Source organism: Gastrolobium bilobum, unplaced genomic scaffold (genome assembly GCF_033153095.1).
Source record: "Gastrolobium bilobum isolate Gb01-03AN ecotype WA unplaced genomic scaffold, APGP_CSIRO_Gbil_v1 utg1381, whole genome shotgun sequence".
Lineage (NCBI taxonomy): Eukaryota > Viridiplantae > Streptophyta > Magnoliopsida > Fabales > Fabaceae > Gastrolobium > Gastrolobium bilobum.
Window position 1 is genome coordinate 163,100 of NW_026896913.1, and position 23,327 is coordinate 186,426.

Genomic DNA, 23,327 nt, shown 5'->3' on the forward strand with positions numbered 1-23,327 from the left:
AAAATTCTTTACAGATTTCAAATTTCGGCGAAAGTTTTCGACGGAAATATTTTTGTCATCAAAAAATTTTGACGGCAAAAAATTTCATCAAAATTCTTTACAGATTTCAAATTTTAGCGAAAGTTTTCGACGGAAACATTTTCATCATCAAAAAATTTTGACGGCAAAAAAATTCATCAAAATTCTTTACAGATTTCAAATTTTGGCGAAAGTTTTTGACGAAAAAATTTTCTTTAAATTTTTTGACAAAAAAAAATTTCCGTCGAAATTTTTAGAGAAACACATTTCCATCAAAAATTTTCAACTACATATTTTCGTCAAGTTTTTTGATAAAAATTTTCCATCAAAATTTTCAACGAAACACATTTCTATAAAAAAATTCGGTAAATTTTTTTGACAAAAAACATTTTGACGAAAAAAATATTCTGTCAAAATTCTTTAGAGAGTCTAAATTTCGTCGAAAGTTTCAAATGAAACATTTCCCTCGAAATAATTTCCGTCAAAATTTTCGTCAGAACACATTCCCATCGAAATTTTGAACGAAAAATATTCTGTCAAATTTTTTGACAAAATTCTTTTTTCGTTTAAAACATTTGAAGGAAGAAATTATTTTCGTCAAAATTGTTGACGGAAACTAAATTTCAATAGAAAATTTTTTTTGTAAAAATTTCGACGAAAAAATAATTTTGTGACGAAATTTTCGTCTTATGCAACGTAAAAATTTCGACAAAATTTTGTGAGAAAACAAAGTCAAAAACGGGTTAGGTCAGATTTGACCCAGTTCAGAAACCAAGTCAGACCCACTTCAGAAACCAAGTCAGGTCAAATCCAAACTGGTTCTGAACTAGTTCAACAAAATCCAATCCAAGTCAGACCTGACTTGGATCAAACTAAAGCGGGTCAAAATACCTGACCTATAAAAACCAAGTTGGGTCGAGTCGGACAAAAACCTGACCCGACCTGACCCATGCACAGCCCTACTCACTGGGTCACTGATCGGATCGGTTAATCCGAATATATATAGATATATGAAAAAATATATAAATATGAACATATAAATTCATTTATATTCTCCATATTTAAAATGAATTAAACAAGATTCACTAAATAAGCTCAAAAATATGAAGCATAAATAAATAAAAATGTACGCTATTACTATGTCAATTTAAATTGTTACTCATAATTCCCATAAACATACCTCTTAATGATATTGAATTTATATTTTTCAAATTCAACTATATCATATGTCACATTCTCTAATTTATTATTCCGCAAATTGCTTTAGTATTGGAAACTAAAATTTGAGGTCATTATATTGTAGAAGAGTATACTAGCAAATAAAATTACAAAAAGCTTTTAAAATGAGTTTTATATTTTTTCTGATAAGATAAACAATTCTGATTTTTTGGTTTTTTTTTTAAAATGCATGACCCGACCGGGTCACCAGATTTTGACCGATTTTGTCCGGGTTTTGACTGAGTTTGACTAGGTCGATGCATGAGCGGTCCAATGCTTGACCCGAACCGATCTGATGACCGATTCACTGAGTTCCGGGTCGACCCGTCCGGATCGGGCCGAGTTTTACAACAATAGTCTCTACCAACGAACAGACAAAAAATAAAAATGAAAAATATTTCTCCTAAAACAGGAGACAAAATTATCTTAGTAACCTAAAAATTATGCCGTTTTGGGGGATTGAGAGACTTAATAAATGATATTTTATGTATTTTTTTGTTATATAAATTTTATTAAAACACCATTCATTAATTCTCTCAACCATAAAAAAGACATAATTTTGAAATTATTGCGATAAACTCAAAAATAAAATTTGGTTTTACATAAAAAGCAATTACTCCTACTAAACAAAAGATATTAATCCTCTAAAAAATACCAACACTATCGTGGAATAGTTTTCTATAGAGCTCAACCAATAACTTCCCAGGAAGTTGATGAACCTCCTCTTCTTCCCACTTTTGGTTCTTCTTGGTGTGCATCTTCTGCTCTTTGTAGCTTTTTCTCAGCTTCCATTACAGTTTCTTTCATCATTCTCACCCATTCTTTCTCAATATTACTTCTCTTGCACTCGACACCATGTTCATCATATTCAATTATACCAAGTTATTCAAAATCATCACATTCATTAATATCATTAGCATAATCACTGGCATGCAATAATAGTTTTCGATAGAGCTCAGCCGATTCTATTGCAGATGATAGTTTTCCAACTAGTTCAACCTTTTCTTCTTCCCACTTCCTTCGGTCTTCTTGATGTGCATTTTCTGCTCTATGTAGCCTTTTCTTTGTTTCTATTACAGTATCTTTCATTATTCTCAACCATTCATTCTTCGGCTTATCAAATTTCTCACAACCTTCTTCTTCACCCGAATCATAATCATCGCTATCATTTTGTCACCCTGTCGTATTAAATTATATAACTTATGTCATTTTACTCTCACAAATAAATGGGATTCACACTTTTATATTTTTTTGTCCACTTTCTCTCCCATAATCTATCTATTTATCTCACTTAAAATAACATAATTTTATATCCTCTAAAGTAATATACATTTTTCTCTAAAAATAATCTTGATAACACAACAATAGAAAAAAATAAAATAATACCCTCACAGAAAAATTTCACAATACCTGATTACTCTAAAAATAATCTTGATAACACAACAATATAAAAAAATAAAATAATAAAATAATACCCTCACAGAAAAATTTCACAATGTTATGAGAAATATTTATGTCTATTAATAAAGGAAGTGATACATACAAAATTTTCACATGACTAAGTCAAATAAGTTTTTTTTTGGATAAAACAAAGATATTTCTATAAGAGACAATCTTATTCAAGTCGAGAATATTCACGAGGAACTAGCTCTTCCACACAAAAAATAAGGTCTTATTCTTCTACACACCCATAGAATAATCATACTTGTATAATTCATCACTGACGAGTTGTTATTAGTCCCTAGTAAACTAAAATTTTCTTCGTGTATGTGAAAATCAAACCTCATGTAGAAAGTGCTTTACATTGTATATAATTTCAATGATCCATAAAGCACAAAAAAGATGATGGTCGATTATAAATAACATTAGTCTTGCATTTTTATCTAGACTCCTACACAATCTTCACATAAAAGTAACTTTACCATTATCTAAAGATTATATATATATATTTATTTTTTTTATTTTTTTTAAGGAACAAAATAAAAGAAAATAAAGTAAAATGATCGATGTCATTCATCATATTATGCTTGTAAATTAGCAAATCCTTACATGTGGAGAGCGAACAAACATTATGTGTAATAGGCCAAAGATGCATTTGGCAAAAGCAGCATAAAACAAGTATAAAGGCCAAAGCAAATGAAGCTGATATGGGTTATCTTTTCGCTTTGGAGATGTCTCCTTCCACAAAAAAAGAGCAAACAGGAAAAACAAAAGTTGTGGTATGCCATCTATTATGCGGCACAACAATAACGTCATGTTCTCGTCCCATTATTTATTTTTCAACCACTACAAGAAAAGCGGGATACAGGGGCGGTGTCGTACTGGCTGATTTAGAAACCGACTCTATTTTCATATTAGAAATTTGAGCTATACCTTTAACAAAGCCATTAAGCTACTTAAAAGTATTTTTCTCTCTCCTGAAGCCAAGTATCCCATTGGTATCTATTTTTTTTTCCTTAGTTCGCAGCCAAAGCATTTCCTAATTTTTTTAGCCTCAGATTGTTCTCAGTGTCCAAGGTCGATTTCTCCAAACGACCTTTTAGGGTTTTCACTGATTCCAGAACCGTCGAGGCCGAGTCCGTCATCGTTGCCACTGGAGCCGTCGCCAAGCGGTTGCCGTTCACTGGCTCTGGCGACGGTCCCGACGGGTATTGGAACAGGGGGATCTCGGCTTGGGTGGTGTGCGACGGTGCGGCTCCTATTTTCAGGAACAAGCCGCTGGCGGTGATCGGCGGTGGGGATTCGGCCATGGAGGAAGCACGTTCCTCACCAAGTATATTTCAAAATTTAAAAAAAAAAGCTACGTTTTGTTGGGATTTGCTTTTTTCTTTTTATTTCAGTTTTCGCTCCATCTTCAACTATAAATTTCTCTCTCGATCCACTAGGGTTTGTTCCTTCCCATTGGGTCGATCTCAATCTCGCTGGCGCAACCGCAACATTAAGCTAGTTTTGTTTATTTCATAATAATTTAATTTTGTTTTATGCTATAGCTGATTGATTGAGGATGGGCAACGTGTCTGTTTGTTTTAAAATGTAGCATTTTAGTTTTAAATAAATGTCATTTAATTTATTTATTTTTAAATTTATTATAATAATCGATGAAGATCAACGACACGCATAGTTACCACAATAGGTTAGAAAATTGTTTTTCTATTATTTAATTTATATTGTTTTGGGTGCAGGTGCTCTGCATGCTTGCGTTCATATAATACCCTTACTGGGGCTGGGAAGTTTGAAGTTAGTTAGCAAACAGTATTTTATGTGAGCTTCACCAATTCTTCTATCTTTGTAAATTGTTGTTGTTGTTGTTTTGTACCAATTTATGTGATATTTTACTCCTTTTTGTGTGTGTTTTTTGTGGTTTAATTACTTATTAAGGGGTTGAAAGATAGATTCGACAAGGCAGCAAGAAGGAATGATGTGAAAGCAATAGTTTTGACTGGTAAAGTTTGTTTAGATTGCACATGTGTGATGCTTTTTTTTATGCTAATGGCTTTGCTTCATGCATTGAATGACCATTTGATTGTCAAAGTAAGAAAATTTGGAATTGCTTTATTCCCCTTCTCTCTTATTATAATCCAATAATTTGCTTTGAGTTGATCTCATAATCATTCAGCACCTCAGCATATTGTACTCAACGACAGAACAAAGAAACATGCTTATTGCACATCCTACTTATGACATAATTAGCAAGCCATAATAACAAAGAAATAGAAAACAGAACATTAAATTTGTTCCATTGCAAGACATAATAAACAAATATACCATAATCAGCAATTCAGTATAATGCAGGAGTAAGTGAGTGAGTGAGTGAGTTACTCAAACAGTAATCTGCTTGAAGAAGCCACAACCTCAATCACTAAATCAATCACATATACATAATTATGTTTATTAAAAAAAAAAAATTGAAAGTTCCCATATGAAAATATAATGGTGGCTCACCTTTAGTGAGAAGAAACGTGGGAGTTTATTTATCATTAGGAGCAAGGTAAGTCCAATCCCTTTGCTGCAACATGTTGTTATATGGATGAGAGTCGAAGGAATGATAAGGGGAAGTGGCAGAAGAAGTGCCCGTTGGGTTTTGGAATATTTGGAATATTTGTCTTTTGTCATCTTCAATTTGATTGTCAAATGGATTATACTCCAATCCATTTGGTATCACTGAAAGACGAAGCCAATCCATTTGGCAGACTGCTATATATAAATGTCACTCTCTTATTATCCAATAATTTGGGTGCCCTCCAAGTAGAATTTGTGTTCATTTCTTCCTTGTAGATATATTGGATTGGATTGAAAATATGCTGTTTTTTCTGCTTACTGCTTTCGTTAACTTTGACCTATTAGATCAAAGAGCGTGTACCCTGTAATGGTTAGATTAGGCCTCTGATAAGTGGACGGATAATGCAAGTGAAAGTGTAAAAGTGTATTGTCATTTAGGTGGTTCATTTAGATTAGACCTCTCATGTTTCTTTAATTTCTCTTTTCCATGTTTGATTGATAGCAGAGAGGGGCTTCTGCATTCAAAAGAGCAATAAATTATATCCTTATATATTGCCTTATTCCACCTATCACATGTATTCCATCCCTAGTGAGGTTTATAAGCTGACAGTGACAAGTTTTTTCATGCAGAACCTTGGAAACATCCTTGATTCACTCACTGTTCCAATGATTTGTTCTTCCTAGGATACTCGAATCATTCTGAATGGAAATCAATTCTCTTGCACTCGCTTCTTGCCGTATGTCCATTCTGCAAAAGGACACTGGCAGTGGATCTCCACCACAACGCAAGAAGGTTTTCAATTTATCATTCTAAGATTTAAACTTTTCTCCATTCATCAATTCAATAAGTATCCTGTCCATAATTGTTATTATTATTAACAAAACAGACTTAGTTGCAGATATTTAGCTCCAACCCATATTTTTATCTTGCATTTAATCATGAATTTAATGGTGTTGTGTTTACGGTTAAAATTCCCAATTTCTTGCATTTATGATGAACAGCCAAACTTCAGTTTTGGGTTTGCGATTATACCTTTTAGTGCATAGTTAATAAAACCTCATGTTGATATTTTATTTTTAATTTTTATGATTTATTCAACTAATATTGTATATATGGGTTGTCCCTTTTCTTCTGATTGTTAATAGTTTAGTCCTCGAGCAATTATTTTGTGTATAGCTGGCTTAATTTATGTCCTTTTTTTTCTGGATGCTTTTAGTGTTTCGTTTGTGTAAGATTTTAAATGTGCTGATAAAAATACAGCATGGCAATTTTAGGTAGCTCTCTAAGTTGATGTATGTTGTTAAGGACTACAGAAAAATTTACGGAAAATTAAGCAATATAAAAGAGGCATAACTGCACTTACCAAGAGAATTTGGAGGACTCAAGTATAATAATAGAAAGAAAACGAATGAAAATGAATATTCATTGGAACTAGATTATTACTTTAAGAATTTAATCAAATTCAGATTTTGTTTTGGATTTTGAATTTGTTTCTTCACACTGCAGTGAAGAGTTTAATTCTGGATTTGGTTCTCACACACCTATGATTCTGGGACACGCTAAAGTTATCCGTTACTTTCCTAACTATGAAAGGTAAAGATCCTGTTTTAATTCTAATATTGACAGACTGGATTGTGAAAGCTCATTCTTGTTAAATGCCACAGAACGTTAGATATTGCAAAGACTGCCATGAAAGAGAGATCATACGTCTACAACAAAACAGATTAGATCATTCATCTTTCCAAAGATGGGAAATTAGAAGAGGTGATTGGTGTATTATTGACTTATATGGCATGCGGTGAGTTCTTATTAACTTATGGTTATGCTTAAACTTCACAGAACTAGTTATTGACTTTAAACTTAACTCTTTATTTCAATTTATTGGCTTTTTTATTTGACAACATGATCATGTAGTCCAAAATTTTCATTGCTCATCTATTTTGCTAATTACCAGTAAGTTATCCATATTAAATAAAGTGTGAGCTTGTTTCAGGCCAGTAAAACTCGAACCAAAAAATAACAGGCCCAGGTCCTCTGGTTGAACGTGGTTACTTCTTGTTCAAAGTAAAAGCAGGGGAATTGGGTATAACGGCAAAATCGACTGGTCTTTTATGTGTGTGTCTGTGTGTGTAATTTTTGCCCTGGCCTTTTATAATGGCTAAACACGTTAACAGGATTAACAGTTCAAGTAGCTAATGGGTCTCATTACACTGGCCTTTTATAATTAGAGCCTTTATTTTGCCCTTGGCTGTTATTTACTTTTTCAATTCTCAAGCGATTTGATTTTGATTCATGACACTGGTTAAAGTGTTTCACTCTTCAATTTATGATCACCCACTGTCTATTGACTCTATAATTTGTTCAGGTTATTCTTGAAGGTCTATGGTAGGAAGGATTTATGGCACTTGCTGCAATTGGAGCCACAACTATTGGGTCAATTGAGGTTTGTCCATAGTTCCTTAAGGTTATTGTTGATCTAATTATTTTTGATTGGCCATTCTTTATTTTCTTATTTTTGGATAAATTATTCTTTATTTTTTTGTATTTGTGCTAAAAATATTATTTTTAAATTTTAATGCAGGTAACGGAGCAACATTTTTGTGCTCAACCTTCTTCGTATTCTGCTACTCATCAGCCATAGTAAATTACTTATGTTTAAACATTTTAGTTGTATTGACATTGTGATTATTTTTACGATTAATTTGTAAAAGAGTTATGTACTTTGTTTTTGTCATATATTTGGATCTATTAATTTTTAATATTAGACTTTTTAAATTGATTTTATAATTGTATTTAGTTTTTTTTTTATATATTTAATGTTATAACAACAATTTTGATTATAAACAATGAAGAAATCAAAAATTTGAGTCAAGTTATATAATTTAAAGGAATTATATAATTCAGTGGTTGTTTAAAATATATATGTTTACAAAAAAAAATTTATAATTTTTGCAACCACAACAAAAATTTAATTAAAAATAAAAAAATTTGAATTACATGATTTAGCGGCGGTTCTAAACCGCCGCTATTAATAAAAGTGATTTATTTATTTTTGATAATTAATGGCGGTTTATATACATTCAACGTCGGTTATAATTTTTGCGTCGGTTATTCCGTCGGTTGCTTCAAACTGTCGCTAAATTATTTAACGTCGCCATTTTCTGGGTTGGTTTTCAATTGGCCACAGTATTTTTTAGTGGCGGTTTGAACCGCCGCTAAATCCAAATAAAATCGCCGCTAAATCCCACTTTTGGTGTAGTGAACCACTTGTCACAGCCACGAGTTGCCTTGGCAGTTCCTCGGTCCATTATGCACCTCGAGTTTCTGTGTGTTATTATGTGGTAAAAATAAAAAGAATTAATTTTTTCATTTTACATGAGAAATTTTTTTCGTATTACACACAATATATTATATGAGTGAGGTTTACAAAAATGTGATAAGACAAAAAAGTCAATATAAGATCCACTTATGTATTATGAGTGTAGTATGAGAAAATTTTCTAATGTAAAATAAGAAAATTATCCAAAAAATAAAAGGCTCCGTGGACTATGGTTTAGTTTTCTTATTTAAATATATTTATGGTTGTTGAAGATAACATTTTTTTATCTTATCCTCTGATTTGAAATTCCTGAAGATGAGTGTTCACTTCTCAAAACAAACTAATCTTTAGTTTGGATTTGGTTAAAGAGATTGTGATTTGAAATTTAATGATTTTTGCTTATATATATATATATATATATTTATATTTGTAATTCTCGATTCTTGCAAGACGCACTTTGAAGTTAGTGGAGAAACCTTTATCATTTCAATTAACGAAAGGGAAAACTAAGAGGTCAAAAACATGAAGTATAAATAAATAAAAATGCATGTTATTATTATGTCAATTTAAATTGCAACTCAAATCCCCATAAACATACCTCTTAATGACATTGAACTTTTATTTTCCAAATTCAATTACATTAAAATGACATATGTCACATTTTCTAATTTATTATTCCACAAATTGCTTCAATATTGAAAACTAAGAGGTCATTGTAGAAGAGTATATTAGCAAATAAAATTACAAAAAGTTTTTAAAATGAGTTTTACATTTTTTTTATGGGAAAAATGTTTCTGCAGTTAATGCAGATAACTTATCTGCATTTATTTCAAAAACGACGTCATTTTGGTATTGAAATCTTAAAAAATTATAAATATAAAGACTATTACAACCCTGAAATAAATTAAAATTATAAAAACACTATGATTTCCGCCCCAAAACGACGTCGTATTGGGCTTACTGTATATAGTTTATCTGCAGTAACTACAGAAAAAGCGAACCCTTTTTTTATAAGATGAAATAGTTTTGATTTTTTTTTTAAATGCATGACCCGACCGGGTTACTGGGTCGTCGGGTCACCGGGTTTGGCCAGATTTGACCAGGTCAATGCATGACCGGTCCAATGCTTGACCCGAACCGGTCTGATGACCGATTCGCTAGGTTCTGGGTCGACCCGGCCAGATCGGGCCGAGTTTTACAACATTGGAGATTAGTCCCATCCCGAAGGGGTGGGGATATCCTTGGATTTACTCAAAAAAAAGAAAAGAAATCAAGGTGTAAAAAACAAGTATAAGCTGTAATTTAAATTTACAAAATGTCATTGTTGGTGAAGCATTTTAAATTTACATAAAAGAACTATATTATATATCTTATAAGATTAAAAAAAATTAAAAAAAAAGATGAACAATGGCTTTATAGCAATGTGAGCATTTAAAAGATTTCCCAAAGTTTCTATAAAAATAAAATAAGATAAAATAAAATAAAATTCCTAAAAGTAAGGTGTAATTAAATACTGAATAATTAGAGGGAAAAAGAAAACGATGTCGTATAAAACTCTAACAAAGAGCACTGAAAAAGGGGTGTGGCAGGAGCCGTGCAAGGAAGATAACAATGGCGACGGAGCTGGAAGAACTTGTGAGCTTTCTGTCTTGTCCATCGCCACCGGTAGGTTTTCTTCGTTTCCGGTTCCTCTTCAATTTCTGATTTCATTTTTCGGGAGTCGTTTCATACGTGTTGCGTTGTCGTTTCTTGTAACAGATTACAAAGGCTGCTGTTGATATAGTTCGCGGATTAACTGGTTCCGTGGAGGGCTTGAAGTCTCTCTCCAATTACGCAAACTCTGTGCTTCCTGCGTTATCGAGACTCTTAACGGCTCCCAAGGTCTGTTAGGGTTATCATCATTTTTATTTTTATTTTTTAATTTCTCGTTTTGCGCGTTGAAAAGAATTAGAGTTTACGATGCACGGTGTCGTTTCAGGAAGTTTCGGAAGCTGCTGCTGAAGCTCTAGTAAATCTCTCGCAAGATTCGAATCTCGCGGCTGAGATGGTTCGGATGGGAATGGTTAAAACGGCAATGGATGTCTTGTACAAGCAAGATTGTAGCATTACTCGTTTGCTTGTTATGCTTTTGGTTAATCTCACTCAACTCGATGCTGGTACTGCTTCCTTGCTTCAGGTGTGTTTGTGTGTGTATGCGTCTGTTTATTTATTTATTTTTATTTTGTAAATTATGTGCAATGGCGTCTACTTAAAGGGATAGGATGGTGTGATACACAAATAATGTTACCACATCTTAACAGTTGATTTCCGCCAATCAACGGTTATCATTTATTGCGAATTAATATAAATTGAAAATTGTGGAAACAGTATGTGATGATTGTGGTAGGAGGATAAAAGCGGAAAAAAAGGTGTTATACGTTATGGGAATTTACGAAATTGAAGTAGGTAGCTGTGGTGATGCTATTTATAGTTGTTGGAAGAATGCGTGGTTCATTTTTCTCTTGCTCGTTGTGTGGATTTGTTAATTGGTGATTCTCTTCTGGTTGGTCAGACTGAAGAAGACAAGGTGCATGGATTATATGTTATGAAGCTTGTCAGATCGTTTTGTAGAACCACCCATGAAACTAATGGTGCGTCCTTCTGAACTCAGTATATCTATGCTTAATTCTTTTGCATACATTTTTGAATTTTTGCATTTATTATATTTTATTTTATTTCGTTTTTCATGTGTTAATAGAAGTAGTTTTTTTAATTACCTCGTGTCTGTACTCTATGGACTGCTGATTTCAGCCTGTTGGATCTCTTGAAATGTTATTGATTCTGAACAGTTTTCTCTAGGGTGAGGCACTGATATTGGAGAGTTCAGATTCAAAGTTATGGTTTGTTTTGAAATATATAGATAATTAATAAAGGGAAACACAGAACTTGGCTGTTCAACAGTTTGAGAATATTAAACTCGACTTTTTTATTGTGGAAAAATTTCTTCACCTTTCAGGTGGCTGTTGTGATTGTTGATAATTGTTCACTAATTTTCATGCTGATTCCGTGAAAGTTTTCCCCAACATTTACCAGATGATCCTTTTGAACATGTTGGTTCAATACTTGTTAACATCTCAAAGCAGCGGGCAGGGAGGGAGCTTCTACTTGACCCTAAACGGGGTCTCTTAAAGCAAATAATCAGACAGTTTGATTCTAACAGTTCATTGAGAAAGAAAGGGGTATGTGCAAGAACTGCACCCTAAATGCTTTCTGTTTCCCATCCTTGCATAATGTTTGAATAGTTTATTTTTAATTTTACAGCCGGTATTTTGAAGTATGTTGAATTCAATTTAATCTGATATTTTTCAACTACTTTTGCAAGAAGTGGTCAATAGATGATTTAGTTTCATCCTCTGATTTCTTTACTGATGATCTGATGCTGAGTTAAGCATACATTACTGGCTCATGGACTGATGCTATTTTTGAACTTGTATGAGTAAATAAAAAAAATTTGTGGCCCTAAAACAGTATTCTTTGAACTGAGTATATGATGTGTAGTTAATCCTTTTTCTTGTTTGGTTCCTGTTGAATTTCCACTTAATGGATTTCTTTTTTTATATTAATTATGGTTTCCCCATAACAGTAACATTGGTTTCTGTGATTACTTTCAATTACTAAACGCTAGGCCAACATGGGTGTCTTTTTCTAGTCAATTTTTTATAGCCTGTAACTTCGCTCAGCTGAAAAATTATTGCAATATTTGATTGCTTGCAGGTCTCTGGAACTATTCGCAACTGTTGCTTTGAAGCTGAGAGTCAGCTACAAAATCTGCTTTTGGTATCCGAGTTTCTCTGGCCTGCATTACTTCTTCCAGTAGCTGGAAACAAGGTTACTTGCTCTACCTTTTCTGACCTCAAAGCATTGATCTTCTGCTTATTGAGGAGTAGATTTCCTCCAACCCTACTTAAAAGATTTTTAACAACTCAAGAAAATGAAGCTTAACCTGATAGGACCTAGGACACAAGAATGAAAGATGTGGAGACAGCTAGTTAGAGTTACATAATTAAGTAGATGTTTAAGAGTAGTTAGTTAGAGAATCGGGTAGGTGGTTAGTTTAAATAGTTAAAGGGGAGTAGAAGATTTCATTCTGAATTGTTAGTGTTGGAAAACTGAGTGTCAGCTCTGTTGTAAACCCTTTGTTGAAGGGGAAACCCTTGGAAGGAGAATTCTCTCCTTTTCTATGTTTGACATTCGATCACTAATAACTGAAGTGTTCTTTCACTCTCTCTGTTCTGTTTTATCATCTTTGTCTCTAGGAAATCTCAGACTTAGTTTTTGGGTTCATACGCTAAAATTGTTGAGGTAGGAAATTAGCTTAAATAGGAGTAGATGGTAGAAGAGTGTGCGATTCTAATTTGTTATCATTTGAGAACTGGGCATTAAATCTGTTGTAGAAAGGGGAAACCCTTGGAAGGGGAATTCTTTCCTTTTCTCTGTGTTTCAGTCATCAATAACATATTTCCATTCATCCTTTCTCTCTTCTCTACTATCGCTCTGCTCCCTTACTTGTGGGCTCGTAACAAGTTTGCTTGATGTCTATCCATGCATCATGAGTAACTTCCTTATTGTATCGTTTTGTCCATTTGAGTTTATCCTTCTAATTTGTTATGAGGTCAAAATTCTCATTGTGGAAAGCATATATAAGATCAATTTATTAAAATAAAATTTAATTTATTGTACTGGCCTTGGAACTTACAGCAATCAGATCATATGACATTCTTTCAGAATGTATTCTTGAATCTTGAGTGCTTAAGTTTGTTATTTCATGTCTCTTGCATTAACAAGTAATTTGTAACCAGATCTACAGTGAACAAGACAGATTGAAAATGCCACTTGAACTTGGGACTGCACTTTCGATTGAACGTGAACCAGTTAATGATCCAGAAATTCGTATTCAAGCATTGGAAGCCATATACTTGATCTCATTGCAGGTAAATTTGAAAGTTTTGCTTCATTTCTTCTCCTTAATATATATATTTTTTCTTTGTTACATATTAGATTTCGGTAACGAGTGTGTTTTCAAATCTATGCAAGTATATTAATACATTGAACACAGTGAAACTCAGTGTCTCTAGGAAAGTTAGCCGACAATTTTCATTTTTGTCCTATGTTATATTAAGTGGAACATGTATTACGTCCTTGGCATTCTGTCAAACCTACTTCATAAGTTCATATCATATACAAGTCTACTATAAGAACTTTTCAAACTCCTCTTATCTGGGACTGGGATGGGTGGTTACCTTTTTCCCTAGCTAGAGAAATTTAAACTGTGGTCAGTCTTGATTAAATAGCTGCACCTGCACTTAGTTTATATAATGATTTAATCATGCCAAAGGGTTTTGATATAATTGATAGGAATTTAAATATCCCACTGTACATTGTTATTGATTTGAGTATGGATTATAAGAGCAAAATTTAGGAAGTATTACGCTCTTGGAATAAAGTGTTGATCTTAATCGTGGCTTAGAAAACATGCATGATACAGGTTTTGACCAATGCAATAATGTGTATAATAAACTGATTTTACTGTTTTTAGTTCGGAAATTTTATCAGTCCTTATTTCATCGATGTTAAATACAACTTGATTAAGATGTTTTCTTTAAATCGTATTCTTGTTTACTCTTTCAAGTAACATGGCTCTAGTTGTCTTATCAATCTGGTCAAGTTTTTGTGTATCTTGATGTTGAGATATATTGCCTCTCGATGCATCAGATTTACTATGTCATTGTTTTGCAGGAGGCAGGTCGAAGAGCCTTTTGGTCTGTAAATGGACCTAGAATAGTACAAATCGGTTATGAAGATGAGGAAGATCCAAAAGTAATGGCTGCATATGAGCAACTGGGGTCCTTGGTAAACACCAGATGTTTTTATTAGTATTGTCTTCTTGAACCTCCTTCCCATCTTTTTCTTGTAAATTTATAAAGTTAATTATCTGCACTTTGCTGGCTGTAATGTTGGCTATCTCTATTTGTTATTCAGTTGATTCACAGCGGCAGTACGGAGGAACCATCCAGCGAGACCACAAAATAGTTACTTCGTATTTGTTCAATTGACCCCGCTTTATCTCCATAAGAACTCTGAAGTACTTGTGAAGGTCATTCCAAGTCGAAAGTTTTACTTTGAGTTAGAATTACCATTTTTAGAAATATGTAAATTACGTGGCTTAGAATAGCTGGTCAAAATTGTTATACATGCTGCTGAATGAGTCAAAGATGCACTATTGATGATGATGCGTAAGTTCGGTTTGCACCTCCAGTTTCTGTATTTGGACTTCTAAACTGCAGGTTACACTTTAAAAAGATAAACTGCTAGTGGTAATTATGATGAGACGAGAAAATCTTTACAAGAATCACTTTGGAGGATCTAAATCCTGATTTTGATGTAACCCGTCTCTTCTGGATTATTGTTAATCATTCATTGGCTGGGTAATGCTTCTGATGATTTATAGTGCCTGCCATGCCATCGATGACTGATCTGATATTATCGAAAACTAGTTTCTCTTCATATACAAAACATAATGTTAATAATGTTTTACGTACAAATTTTTGTATGGATACAATGACGTGTTGAATTTATGTACTCGCTAGTATTGAAAGTATACTTTCTTGTATAAAAGAAAACTTTCGACGAATGGTAGGAGTAATATTGGTAACTAAAAAGATGAAGGAATATAGATTGAGGTGGTTTGGACACATGATATTTTTGTAAGAATAAAAATTTGTTGTCAAGAGCTCGACACAAAGAGAAGTAAAGGTAAATCGAAACTTATTTGGAAAAGGTTGTTAAACAAAATTTAATGGAGTGAGATATTGATTGATTGACTGACGATGTGTTTTAGAATAAAATGAAGAAAAGCTATAAGTAGGTTAGAAAGTTAAACCGTTTGTTATTCTTATGTTTCAAATAGTTCTTTTTTAGTTTTTTTTCTCTTCAATTCTTCTTCTTTTTCTTTCTTCTTTTTTGTCTTTTATCTTATTTTTCTCTTTCCCAATTTTTATTTTTTTAATTTTCTCTTATTTATTATTGAGTTCATCTACCAGACTCCAATTAGCTTGGGTTAAAGGTGATGTTGATATTAATGTTGACGATGTAGTTAGTAAATTATGTTGCATTTGATATTAACGTATAAGGAGTAACTATACTTATATTGAATTATTTATATTTAAAATAATTGTTATTTAATTAGTAATTTTTTGTATTTTTAATTGTTATTATTTTGTTAATTCTCATGAATTAGCAATTTGACATCACCTATTGGGTCTCATGATCAGTCCCCTCATTGGTTTCCACCTCACTGTTCACTCTTTGGTTTCCCACTGAGGAGGCTAGTGTGCAGCCATCAAAAGACAAGCACGTGTTTAGCCACGTGTGAAATGAGGTGAATGATAGAATAACAAATGTTCAACGAGCCACCAGCTATGACCCTAATGGTATCCCAGGAGACATGATTGAGTTTTATTAATCTTATCTTAAAGCAGGTAATTTATTTCATATCATAGAGACATATTTGTGGACTTCACTATTTGAAAAATAAAAATAAAAATAAAAAAATGGCACAGTTATCGAAAGGTGTGTAGGAGATAAAATTATCAGATATATCATAATAAGAGCATAATAGTAGTTTTTCCCTTCTTGATTAGTTGAGGCGGGTAAGATTCTACTACATCGCTCACTAAGAAATCAAATTTAGATTATTTTGCCGTAGCTCATTCTTCCATTGTGGTCTTGCATTCCAATTTTCAAGTCTATAATGAAGAATTTTTTTAGCTCCAACTTCTTTCAGTATTCATCGGTGTGTATTCCTTATTTGGCTTGGGTATGATGTCTCTTTTATCATTCTTTGTGATGATTTCATTTTGAATAAGGTAGTTTTAAGCTTTGATGAATATCTTAATCCTATTTTTTCAATAATTGTAGAATGTTTTTTTTGATATAATAATAATTGTAGAATTTACCTTCAAACAAGGGAGGGTTTTGGGTGGAGTACCATTCTCTAATGCTTTTTATTTCATTAATTTTGGGATCTTTTCTTTTGGAGTTACATTTCAAGTAAAATCAAACATTTTAAAACAAACAAAATGGAATAGAATCAAACCTTCCAACATTTTTCATGAAAAAAAATAAAATAAGTATAAGGCTTTATCAAATTAATTTTTCTTTTTAATATAAAAAATTGAATCTAAAAAAAACCTATTTGGATTAAAAAAACTTTTTAAGAGAAAACAAAAAAAGAAGTTAATCTTGCTTCGTTAATCTTTAAATTTTTAAATAATATAACCCAGGTATGATTACGATTTAATTATATGGGGAATTCAACATGAAATTTAAGATTTTATTTTAGATATTCAATCTTTATGATTACATGACAATTTTTCTGCATTCATATTTTCAAAATTCATTACATATTAATTATTGCAACCATGCAACTTTCAAACTCTCTATTAAATGACCTGCTCTCACTTATTTTTTATTATATAAAAAAAAACAAAAATATGAGACCCAAGAAAGTTCGTTCAATCCCAAAAAATAACTATATACGGTAGGGATGTTATCCATTTTTATCGTATCTTGTCTCATCTTAGTGATAATGTTGTGTGCATTGCTGAGATAAGAAGATATTCTACCAGACACCAAATGAAATTTACCATGATGTGCACCATCAGCTCTATGGCAGCAAGTACAACTTCTCACAAGCATTTTTTGCTATATAGGATCGAATGTTGGGTATTTACATGTTGGATATATGCTCTTTTGGTCACTAAAGTCATATTGGGCTTCAGTGAAACTTGAGCCCATGAGGCTTAGGGTTGAGTTATGTTTAAGACCTAAGTGTATATATTCATAGTTTTCTCCTCTTGTGCCTCCAAGGTGAACAGATCATCAGAAACAAACCCCAAGAGGCAGACGTTCATCATCTGAACGGTTGCCCACACAACCATCTCATCCTCCTCGAGAGATAGTCTGGAAGATCTGCCACAGTCCAGCTTCAAGGAGGTTGTTCGTGCTGCGGAGCTGAGGTGAGCTGTTCGTGAAGAGGAATCCACAAGGGAAGATTCTACACGAGACCTGCGCACCGAGAGGTAATTGTGAAACAAGGATGATTCAGTAAGCATACCAATGTACTAGGTCCTAAACCGCTTCCGCATAAATCTAAGATTTCCTACAATTGGTATCAGAGCCTTGGCTGTACATTGGTATGTGAATCTAGTTTCACTATTCATGTAATTAGTTTTGCTTCTTGAAATGTGGCACCTAGGGTTCTAGGATTATGGTATGAATCTAGCATGTGTATTTTATAATTCATTTTCATAAAAGATTAAATTTTAATCGGTAAAAATGCTTTAATCCATGGTTAGGGTATCTCGTGTATTTCTCGATTTGTAACAAGGAGGCTAATCCCATATGATTAGGTTTCCTCCTTGCTGTTTTTGTTTATTTTTGGAATTTCTGTGTATTTTTCAATATTTTGTAAAAGTTCAAGATCGAGAAATCGCGAGGAAGATGCGCAGTCAGCACTGTCGGAGACTTTTTGAGGAAGAGGACGGAAATACGAACGCAACGGTGGGTGGATCGCTTCCATCGGAGATCACACGCTCGTCCACGCGCCTCCACAAGAGGCTGAGAGTGGCCGCCACTCTCCGGCAAAGAATGGGAGAGTGAGGGAGCGTCCGGCCACCTTTTTGGGTGGTTCCGGCGGCGGTGCACTCGTCTCTATGTGGCGGTCCTTCCCCTGGAGTTTCGGTTTGATTTGACTTCGGGTGACAACGCGGCAGACCTGACGGCTAGGGTTCCTCTTTCGCGTCCTAGGGTTTCTTGCCAAAGGATTGGGTCTTTGGGCTTTGGAAACCCTAAAGGGTCTTGAGACAGATACTATGGGCTAGGCGAAAGTTGAATTCCAAAGTTGTAACATTTTTTTTTATTTTCTTTAAAATAGGAATGTCATTGATTAAAGTAATTATGATTTATTATTTAATGCTTTTATTGATTGGTATAAATTATATGATTGATAACATGCTTTATTGCGATAACATGCCATATAGAATAGGTGGTGCCATATTGTTGCATAACTTGTATGATTGCATGAGCATAATAGCTATTATGTCTTCAGCGACTAGTATGATAGTTATTATGGGATTATTTTGATTTTAAATCATCCTAAGAAATTAATTAATAATTATTATGATTTTTATTAAAAATCTAGATTAATAATTGAATTAATTAATTTTGGATAATTAACATCAAGACAAATAATCATTATGGAAATTATTTTGATTTCAAATTATCCTCATAAATGATAATTATTATGATTGTTGCAATCTAGATTAATAATTAAGTCAGCTATTTGGATGATTTAAATCTAGAAAAATAATTAGAGATAATTTCCTAAGAGAATTCTTTTATTTTGCGAGTAATTTGTGGGTTTTCTGAAATGGTCATGGAATAACACACGCTGCATACAACCTTCATGTATCATGATTGTTTGGAGCACACACTGACGTAAAGTGACCGGATTTCAGGACCTCAATGCTTTCAAAATTATGTTAAGCTTAGTGCACGTTTATCGGCGCTCTTACTTATATAGTTCTTGAAATCAAACAAATGATACTCTCAATTAAATAATTCTTGAAAATTAGAAAATGTTGCTTATGTTGAATGGAAGGAGATTTAAATTAAGAGATTAATTTAACCTTCAAGCGCATTATAGGACCATTAATAAAATAATCATGTGAAGTCCCATCGAATAAGCATGATTGGATTTTATTAGATTGGACTTAAATATCTATGGGAGAAGATTTAAATTAAGAAATTAATTTAACCTCCAGGCGCATTGTGGGCCTATCAATAAAATAATCATGTGAGGCCCCAACGGATAAGCATGGTTGGATTTTATTGGGCCTTAATAATTTCAAAATTTTAATAAAGTATTGTACGACCCATCGTCGATAATACTAAGTTATTAAAGATACTTTTGAAATTAAACAATGAATTCGACTGGGCTTATGAAAATTCTCAAACAAAAATGTTGAATGGGTGAAGGTTTTAAAAATTAATTAATTTTAAAACCTGCGGGCTCCATTTGTGGGTTTATTAGTGAAATGGTTATCGCTGAAGCCCCAACGGATAAGGATAATCAGATTTCACTAGATTAAATCTTAATAATTTCAAAATTTTAGTAAAGTATTGTATGGCCCATCGTCGGCAATGCTTAGACACTAAGGATAATTTTGAAATTAAACAATGGTTAATTACATTCAACTTTGGTAAAATTGTTAACCCTCCCATCGAGGCTCTGGCAATGGCACTGAAGGCCCAAAATAACAATTTTGGTTTTTACAAGTGATTTGCCCATCGTAAGCCTTGTAAAGATAAACTGAAGGATTGTTAATAATAAACAAGAGTAGTTATAAGAATCTACTCGCACTTCAATTGTTTATTGCATTATTTGTTTGTAATTGTGTGCTTTATATGTTTTTCAGAAAATATCTTAGAAATGATTTTGAGTCGAAAACCTCTAGATGGTACCAACTATGAATAAGTGAAAAGCAAATCTTTGATATTGTTCTAAAACATGAAAGCTAAAATTTATCCTGACAATGCGGGGGCCATGCAACCTGCAGAGGATGCGTCTAAGGAAACTAAGATGCATTTCTCATATTAGGAAATGGCAGATATGGTAGTTTGCTGTTATATTATTGTCAGTCTTTCCAAATACTTGCAGAAGCAAGTGTACATGATTAAGAGTGGAGTAGAAATGCTTCAGACTCTTAATGACATGTTTGCTGCGTCTAGCAACTTTGCTAGACAGAATGCAGTCGGTGCATGTTTTGCTAAGAGTCTTGTTAAATCCAAAGGGAAACCCAATGGTGGTAACAAGAACAAAATGACTTGTTATCAGTTGTCAAACCAGTTGCTATGAAGAAGCCGCAAGGCAAGTTCTTCAAGTGCAGACTGAAGGGATACTGAAAGAAAAATTGTCCAGAGGTGATGAAAAGAACCTGACATGGGCATATCAAGGCCTGATCAGTGAATGAATTATTGATTCAGGAATCACTGATTATGTTTGTTACTCTTTATAGTAGTTCAAACATGGCATACCTGTCAGCAATGGACATAGATATTTTAAGCTTGAAAATGGGAACTTGTGTCTGCATTTGCAGTAGGACAAGTTATTTATACGACTATGGTTTTGAGTGACTGTTTATTTGTTCCGGATTTCAAGAGGAATTCAATTTTTGTTAGTTGTTTTGGTTAAAACATGGTTTGACAATGCAATTGATTCCTCAGTTACATTTCGAAGTTCATCTTCGTCTTGTTTTGTTCTGGTACATTGTTTAAATAGTCTTTATTACCTATGTCGTATACCCTTTTTTAAATTTGTTATGTTGAATGGAAAGGATGATGAACAAGAACTTTCACCAAAGAAATAAAAGTTTCAAATGAAACATAACTTTGGAATTTGTGACTGAGTCATATTATCTCAAGTAGGAAACATATTTTAGTTAAAAGAGGGACTGAAAGTTCAATAATCTTTTAACTAACAGCTACATGTTAGTCCTATTTGGAAGGTAAAGTGGCCAAGCAATCCTACAAGGGCCAAAAAGGTTTGCGCAACTATTCAACTGGAACTGGTACATACTAATGTATGTGGACCAATTAGTGTTCAGACCAGAAGAGGTGATGAGTACTTCATTATATGAATGTTTACTCTGGATTTGGACAGATGAACCAAGTACGCTATAAGTCTAAAGCTTTTGGAAATTTCCAAGAGGTTTAAGTCTGAGGCAGAAAAGCATGTAGGTGTTCAAATCAAAACACTTTGCTCTACTGAAGTGTTTGGCTACCTGTCTGGTAATTTCAGGTCTTACCTGATTTAAGAGGGGATAATTTTTGTAACTGTCAACTCTAAGAACGCATTAGTTGAATGAAGTTGTAGTATGCAAAAATCAAACATTTCTAGACTTGGTGAAGATCATGTTCAGTTATTCATCTTTGTCAATGCTGTTCAAGGGAGATGCCTAAGAAAAGGAAATGTACCTTCTTAACTTGGTTCCGTCAAAGTTTGTTGTAAAGACACCTAAAGAATTATGGAAAGGGTGCAAGCCCAGATCAAACCATATTCGGATTTAGGGTGCTACGGCACACGTCCTACAACAGCAGTCAAATGAGATGGAATCTTGTATGGAAGAGTGCATATCTTTTGGCTACCCTAAGAGAACTAGGGATGATTTCTTATTTAGTCATAAGTACAAGATAATCTAAGTGAGCACTCACATGATTTTCTTAAAGGAGGACTAGATAAGAAATTATAAGCTCTTAAGTTAGGTTATTCTTGATGAGATTTATCTCAGATCAAGAATTTCCAGAATCTCTAGAAGCTTCATCCACTGTTCCCTTGATTGTTCAAGAGGGGATAGATATATCTCTAAGTGAACAAACAAGAGAACCATGATTGGAAATTCAACATGATAATATATAAGTGAAACTAGTAGAAATATTAGTATCACATGTAAAGGAACAATATCAAGGATAAGCGGATCCTCAAGAAATTGAAGATCCATCATTTGACCCACTCTTTGTTTTACCTATAAATACACAAGGTCTAGTGCAGTACATTCGTAGTGGGAGAGAACCTTGTTAACTCAAGTTGTTTCTTGTTGAATGACATTGATCCTACTAGTTACGATAATGCACTAGAAGATGTTGTTGATCAAGTGTTGCTCAGGCTATGAACAATGAGATGAAATACTTGTATTTCAACTCCGTTCGGTCCTAGTAAAGGCACTATGAGGGATAAAACCCACAAGGTGCATATGGACATAAAAGGCAAAGAGAGGATGGACAGGAAGGTGAAAACCTTCAAAGCTAGCTTGGAGGCAATTTTTTCCAAACGCCATGCTTGAGTCTACCCAGATTCTCTTAGTTGCTATAAGTCTCAATTATGAGATTTCATTTTGGGAGTTGGATGTCAGGATATCTACATATAACAACCAAAAGGGTTTATAGCAAATGAGTAGGAACACACGGTATGCAAGTTGTGAAAGTCTATTTCATAGACTTAAGCAAGCATCCAGGTCTTGAAACATCAGTTTTGATCAGGTTATCAAAATTTTGATTTTGAGAGAATCTTGATGAATGATGTGTATTTGTATGTAAAGGATACAACGGAAGACAATAGTTTTTCTGGTATTTTATGTAGATGATATGCTCCTTATTAGAAACAATGTGGAGGTAATATCAAGCATAAAGAGTTGGCTAAGTTAGTGTTTTGGTATGGAAGTACTGGGGAAGCCAATTATATTCTTGGTATAAAACTCTTATGAGACCGGAAGAATAAGTTGTTGGCATCACCTCAGGCTACTTACATTGACAAAACCCAAAATTCAACATGAGAATTCTAAGAGAAGAATTATAATTCTCAGATGTGGAATTCATCTTCCTAAGGAGTGACCAAAGACTTCTAAGAAGGAAGAATGCATGATCAAGATATCTTATGCTTTGGCAAAGGTAGACTCACGCATATCATGTTGGACGTTAAACCAGACATCTGTCACGTAGTGGGAGTAGTGAGATAGTACCATTTTGAACCTAGAGGAATACTAGATTATTGTTAAGCATGTACTCAAGTATCTTTGGAGAACGAGAGATTATATGCTGGTATATTCTAGTGGGAGTCTTGAAAAGCCAAGTTTTCAAAAATTCAGTTATTTCAAGTGGATATTGACTCAAGAAAAT

The 23,327-nt window shown here is 33.4% G+C and overlaps 2 protein-coding genes across 2 annotated transcripts; both read left to right on the top strand.

Annotated features, from left to right (window-relative positions):
* Positions 1 to 3,383: 3,383 nt before the first annotated feature.
* LOC133302783 (thioredoxin reductase-like) lies at positions 3,384 to 7,877 on the top strand. The gene is made up of 7 exons (XM_061502603.1): positions 3,384 to 3,455; positions 3,754 to 4,009; positions 4,077 to 4,122; positions 4,419 to 4,473; positions 4,615 to 4,683; positions 7,626 to 7,679; positions 7,818 to 7,877. The coding sequence occupies exons 1-7, from the start codon at positions 3,384 to 3,386 to the stop codon at positions 7,875 to 7,877; spliced, it is 612 nt and encodes a 203-aa protein (XP_061358587.1).
* Positions 7,878 to 10,104: 2,227 nt separating this feature from the next.
* On the top strand, positions 10,105 to 15,039 carry LOC133302789 (uncharacterized). Its single transcript, XM_061502610.1, has 9 exons — positions 10,105 to 10,220; positions 10,314 to 10,436; positions 10,534 to 10,731; positions 11,107 to 11,185; positions 11,628 to 11,773; positions 12,309 to 12,422; positions 13,394 to 13,525; positions 14,331 to 14,444; positions 14,574 to 15,039. The coding sequence occupies exons 1-9, from the start codon at positions 10,167 to 10,169 to the stop codon at positions 14,622 to 14,624; spliced, it is 1,011 nt and encodes a 336-aa protein (XP_061358594.1). The 5' UTR covers positions 10,105 to 10,166; the 3' UTR covers positions 14,625 to 15,039.
* Positions 15,040 to 23,327: the final 8,288 nt, after the last annotated feature.